The sequence below is a fragment of the Cornus florida genome, unplaced genomic scaffold (assembly GCF_030987335.1).
Source record: "Cornus florida cultivar Cherokee Brave unplaced genomic scaffold, ASM3098733v1 CherokeeBrave_3.0.0_Hap2_Chr08, whole genome shotgun sequence".
Taxonomy (NCBI): domain Eukaryota; kingdom Viridiplantae; phylum Streptophyta; class Magnoliopsida; order Cornales; family Cornaceae; genus Cornus; species Cornus florida.
This window is the reverse complement of record NW_026775578.1, coordinates 49,388,192-49,394,809: the sequence shown is the minus strand read 5'-3', so window position 1 is coordinate 49,394,809 and position 6,618 is coordinate 49,388,192. Positions and strand designations below refer to the sequence as shown.

Sequence of the window (6,618 nt, the reverse complement as noted above, 5' to 3'; positions counted from 1 at the left end):
TATATATATATATATATATATATCCAAACCAATCAAATGAACCGTACCTTCACCATACTGCACGACTTTAACTATTTTTCTATACCCTTCTAGTAGTGTCTGTGAAAGGGTATATTGGTCTTTTGCTATGTATAACTCATTGCTTCCTGGCAATAGATTTTTTTTTTTTTTTTTTTCTAAAAAAAAAAGAGAAAGAATTGAACCGCTCCTTCACATACTGCTCGATTTTAACTATTTTTCAATACCCTCCTAGTAATGTATGTGAAAGGTATATTGGTCTATTGCTATGTCTAACTCATTGATTCCTTAATCTTAAGGGGTTGACTCTAGTAGTGGTAAGTCAGTTGGGCATGATGCTTCATGAGGTACGGGTCTAGAGTTCTGTGAGATATAAATTTTGTAATTGACAAAATTTAGTGTCAAAACGTGTCTGATTGAGTTGTAATTTTTGTTTTACTTTGAGTCTTGAAGTCAAAAGCGAAACTACAAGTGTTGCAATGTGCGAGCATACTTCGGTTCGATGAGAATATCGTTCAGAAAATGTATGTGATTGAGGACACTTTATATTTGAAGTTTGGTTCAGTAGGAACTGGCAAAAATGAGTTTTATTTATTACTGGTCTACATGTGCAAAAAATCAGTATTTGGTAACTTTTTAGTTTTATGTTTTTACCCAAACTTGGAGGGCAGCCTTTGCATGATTTTTGAAGCTATTTTTACCTATTGTAAGGACTCTCGAAGTCTGTATAAACTCTTTTTCCTTCATGATTAATTAGGTTTTTAAATAGAAAAATAATTTGGCTATTGAGATTCTTTTTAGAACATTTTTCTACAGATAATCACCTTGATTATTGTGTATATTTTTGTATACTTGAGAGCACACACAATTGCACGAGAGTGATCCTAAGATGGTATTCTCAATCTGATCGAAGTTCAAGGACATTGAAGATTCAATCAATTCCGTTCAGAAAAGCAGGGTTTCTATTTTTGTCTTCGATCAACAAATTCTGATTTGAAGAAAAGGAGGGAGCGATCACACTTTAAAGGGATCAAGACATTCGTGGAGTGTTGATTGATCTACCAGCAATCCTTTTACAGGTATCAAGAGTAAGTCTGAGGTTAAAAGCTATTGGACGGAGGAGTCGCAAAGTAAGGGATTGTCAATAATTGGTTTTTTGTAGAACGATAGGGTATCAGCATGAGTCAGAGTCAACTGTACTTTGTTTCAAACATAGTGGATCGTTTTGCTCAAGACGACAAAAGTCTCCCTGGTTTTCATCACGATAGGTCGGATTTCTTTCAACTAGGTTTTCCACGCACAAAAACTCTGGTGTCATCTCCAAACTTTATTACTTTGTTTACTTGCTCTCTATTTTTGTTTTGTGGGTTTGATTTTAATTTTATTTCGGTAAAATTAAAATGAGTAAATTTGAATAAATGAGCAAGTAAAACATATTCATCCCTTTAGATTATTTTTAATACAATCTTCCACATCCATTATGCATAGCGCAACTCACAAGTTCCACTCCCTTAAATGCAAATAACTCTTTAGGTGCCACACCCGCGTGTGAAAAATCTGAGCTTAATCCGATCCTTACAGAGGAGACGCTTTATACAGTGTCCCGAGGATTTAATCAAGGGAAAGGCCGGATGCTGGATTACCTAATAAAACCTTCATGTTTTAAAAAAAATTCAATATTGTCATCCATATATTTTAAGCCATGATATTTTTTTAAAAGAGAGATATTCATTTGCAAAACTTGTATATATACACACTCTCTCTTGTTTGTGTCATTCTGTGTTTTCAGTTTTTACTGCTCCCTGTATTTTTGTGTGATCCGCCCGAAACCACATCCAACGGTAAAGACATAAATAAATTAAATCATAGAGAGGCACATCACAAAAAAGATAAAAGGTTGATTGTGATAGTTTAGTTCCATTGACTTGAGCTCTTGTATTTACTCGTTTTGGCATTCCTTTTTTGATCTTGACATCCAAACACATCTGCCTCTTTCCACTTCCACTTAATCCCACTCACCACCTGTTTTCCGGCCAAGAGGGTTCACAAATGGGTGGTGACAGCTCTACTAATTTATCTCATCTTTTTGTTCAATCCGACTTCGGCGAAACTGACTTGGCCGGTGCAGCTTCACCGGACGACCTCTTTAGCATTTTTGAGGCTTTGGATGGTGGCTTCCCGGAGTTTTCTCCAGTCACACGATTGGAAGAAACTGTTATGGGTTCTAAAGAAGGCGAAAAATCATCTTCTTCAAGTGCTTTCCAAGAGTTTGAAGCCGAGCTTGACGCTTTACCCAAGTGCAAGAGGCAGAAGTTCACAGCGACAACATCTTCGGTGGAAGCACAACCAAAGGTTTCTCACATAACTGTGGAGCGCAACCGGAGGAAGCAGATGAATGACAACTTGTCTGTCTTGAAGTCTTTGATGCCTTGCTTCTATGTCAAAAGAGTAAGATTTTTTAAATTTATTTTAGGTAGTTTTGAGTTGTTTTACATGTAGTTCTTAACAATAATGTTTACTAAAGTTTCTTCAACTCTCAACTTCACCAACAATGAGAATTTTGTACTTTTGAGCTTGAGTTAGCACACACTAAATTTGAGTAAAAATGACACCTTCTTGCTTATCCTAGTAAAAATTAGGGATTTCTTTAGAGAAATATAGGACTTCTTAAACTAGATTTTTTAACTAATTTTTATTTATTTATTTTCAGACGAAAACAGTTTGAAAGTTCATTTAGTTGACAGTTTTCTAAAATTCGAGATATGCTTACAGATAACAATCTTTTATACTTGTCGTAAAATTGTTTCCATAATTTGAACTTGTTTTTACTTGAGATGTTCCAGATTGAAGGTTGCTCCAACTCTTTCTCTCTCTCTCTCTCTCTCTCTCTCACACACACACACACATTGAGATCAACTCTTATTAATTGTATCTTCTATGGCAATTTCTGTTCTATCTTCTTGTTGGTTCCATTCGTGTAGGGAGATCAAGCTTCGATAATAGAAGGGGTTGTGGATTATATCAACGAATTGCAGCAAGTTCTACAGTCTCTGGAGGCCAAGAAGCAAAGGAGAGTTTACAGTGAAGTTTTAAGTCCTAGGCTTAATGTTTCAAGTAGTCCAAGACCATCGACACCCGTGCCTAGCCCTAGAATGCCACCTCTGAGCCCTAGACTGAACTTACCCATAAGCCCAAGAACCCCACAACCAAGTAGCCCTTACAAGCCTAGGTTGCACCAAGGTTACCAGCTCTCTCCAACCATGATCACCACCACAGCAGTACTCGAAGCGTCTCCTTCTTCTTCCACTTCCTCCATTGATCACAATGCTAATGAGCTTATTGCTAACTCAAAATCAGCAATTGCTGATGTCGAAGTGAAGTTCTCCGGTCCAAATTTGCTTCTAAAGACGGTGTCTTCTCGAATACCTGGACAAGTTGTGAAGATGATCTCCGCCCTTGAAGACCTCTCCCTCGAAGTCCTCCATGTGAGTGTCAAGACCATGGATGAAACCATGCTAAGTTCATTCACCATCAAGGTAAGAACAATAGCTAACATATATTCAGCTATTTAATTGTGTAAAATTATTTGATTTTAGAAGTGGTAGACGTGGCCAAATAATACTGCTATATATATACCAGACCTTAGTCATCTTAGACTTAATATTACATGGTTTAATTTATGAAACTTAAAAAGAAGGTCTAAACCTCTAAATTAACAATCTTCCCATGTATGTTGGGCTAGCTCCTTCCCCCTTTTGTTTCTTCACTCTAGTACACAAACAATATTTCTTTTTCAAGTGTATTAATTCAATGTTTCCTCTCTCTCTCTCTCTCTCTCTCTCAATATTTCATTTTCAAGTGTGTGAATGTTTCTTGTTTCTGTTTGCTCTCTCACTCTATCTGTCCCTCTAGAATTGGCTAGTACATAAAACTGTCCTGACCAGATTCTTTCATCGAGTGTGTTAATGTTTCTTTTACTGTTCTCTCTCTCTCTCTCTCACACACACACACACACGCACACTTTTTTTACTCAATTCAGTATAACTATTGTGAAGCAGAGGTAGCAAAACCTGAATATGATATGACATACAATTAACACCCTTCTTTTGGGTACTATATAATAAATACATTTAAAAAAAAAACATTGCTGCTTCTATATTTATTTCATCCCCAAATTTTCCAAATGGGACATTGTGGTAGTGTACGAGTACTGGTGGTTAAATTTACTACCTACTTCTCTCTTGGAAAGACAATTACAGTGAAAACTAAGGTATTTATTTATTTCTTTGAAAGGAAAACTAGGGTAATTTTTCTTTCTGTGGCATAAATTTATCAATGATTTGTCCTCTTTTGACACTCGTTCTTTATGTTGATTAAACTAAATTTATTGAAACTAATAATTGGGTATATCTGTGCATTTTTTGATAGATTGGAGTTGAGTGCCAACTTAGTGCTGAGGATCTAGCTCATCAAATTCAGCAAACATTCTGCCAAGTCTACTAAAGATTGTTACCTCTCTCTCTCTCTCTCTCTCTAGAGCTGCAATAATGAGAGAGAGAGAGTGTGGTGACGAATTTACCCTCATAGCAATTAACCAGATGTAATTGTAGATTAGTCATGACTTGTATTTGCTAGCACAACCCTTCTAATTCATCTATGAACTTTATTTCTACTACCCAATTTAATTTTATGTAAGTTATGCATAGATTAGTCATGACTTGTATTTGCTGGTATAAGTCCTAACTAATTGATATGTGAATTTTATTTCCAGTAAATAATAAAATTTTATTTGGTTTTACTTGAAATGCCTCTGGCCCCTTCGTGCTTGAAATTTCTCGTTCCAAAATTTTTCTAACATTTTCATAAATGAGAATAAACTGACCTAATTAATCAGGAAAAGGTTAAAAAAGTCAAAAAAAAAAAAATACAGACTACCCAGTTAGAAAAAGATTTAAGTGGACCAACGGTCCATATAGTTAAATGCAGCTGTAAATTTCTCCATCCTAATTTACATAGCATTTGATTTGGAATAGAATCTAAATAATAAGAAACCCACCTTGAGAAAATTTTGGAAGATCCATAAACCTAGCTTTGATGTGTTTTGAAAAAGGAAAATGGTCAAGAGGATTGATGACATGATATTATCTAGACATGTAATGATAAGATTCAATGAAATAAATGTGACAAGATTAGTTAAATTACAAAGTGTAAATGGAAAATTAATAGGAAATTTATACCCAAAAACCCTACTAATGCATATATCCACATTATTTGTGGCTATGGTTTCTATTTTCTTCAGTCAATACTCCATGAAAATGGGTTTTCAACATTATATATGTTGTGCAAAATACAATCATCTAAATTTTCATATATTTCTTAAACTTGCTGAATGTTGGTTTCCCTAATGATGAATCACATTTTTTCTTGGGTCAGTTTATTCACATTTATGAAAATGTGAGAAAAAAAATTGGAATAAGAAATTTCAAGTTTTATATTCGCACTCCCTTTTTAACCAAATTAATGCACTCCACTCTTGAAGTAAAATAACATAAGTGTTCTAGATGTCAAGGATGCACCCGAGCACGCGCACACCTAGGCTTCAGCCTCACATAGGAGCAACACTTGCACTTGTATGCCAAAGTACGCCTTTGAAAATTAACACTTGGCGTCTTTAATGTAGGATATGAATGCTTTAGTAATCACATTGCTTAACTCAGACGCACGCCTTGCGCTAATTTCCAAAGAAACCTCAAACGACTTCCTAACTCCAAAACAAAAAAATCAAGTGTTAACGGGATATACTCCTGTGTGTTTGTTATTCATATTAACAAAACAAATTTTAAAAATAAAAGGATGGATTTGTTTGCAAGGGAGCGCAATTATCATCACCACTTAATCAAAGCAGCCCTAGAGAAGTGCACTTGTTAGTCCTTATCTGGTCAGTTCAGGCAATATTAGTTGCATTAATATGATGTTACCAACCTACCCAATGTATATATATAATAATAAATAAATAAATAAATAAATAAAAACCCATATTATATGTATTGAAAGATTTAGGTGATGAGTATTATTTTAAAAGGTCCCCCCAGTCTGATGCGGACTATCTAGGCTTATAAATACAGTTTTGAAAATTTTGAAAGATTCAGGTGATATTACTTTCAAAGGTCCCCCAGTCTGATATAGGTTTCTGAATTGCTTCAAGCTACGTAACGTACCCTAGAGAGCTGTGTATTTATTTGAAGTATCGCAAAACTTAAGACATTCTTATTGTCTTCCTAACCTACTAACCTTGTAGGGCGATGCTATATACGTCAACTTGTTCTATTATTGTGCATCATTCATTTATTCTCATAGTGTGTTAATGGCAATCCTGAACCCATCTGTAACATATTTTACACATATTTTCGAGTAACATATATATTTTAGACATTTTTTTGATCATGAAGTAATTGTGACGAAGTTTAGATTCTCAATAAACATGCGATCTTCCACATCTGAAGTTGTGAATGTTCTAACATGACCCATTTTGAAAACTATGATCCACTATGTGCAAAGTCGATAATATCTACACGGCAAAGCAAATTGTGACAATATAGC

General features: G+C 35.0%; 1 protein-coding gene across 1 annotated transcript; it reads left to right on the top strand.

The window, feature by feature from the left end:
* Positions 1 to 2,067: 2,067 nt before the first annotated feature.
* LOC132270203 (transcription factor SPEECHLESS-like) lies at positions 2,068 to 4,521 on the top strand. The gene is made up of 3 exons (XM_059771399.1): positions 2,068 to 2,466; positions 3,000 to 3,554; positions 4,447 to 4,521. Exons 1-3 carry the CDS (start codon positions 2,068 to 2,070, stop codon positions 4,519 to 4,521), a joined length of 1,029 nt encoding a protein of 342 aa, XP_059627382.1.
* Positions 4,522 to 6,618: the final 2,097 nt, after the last annotated feature.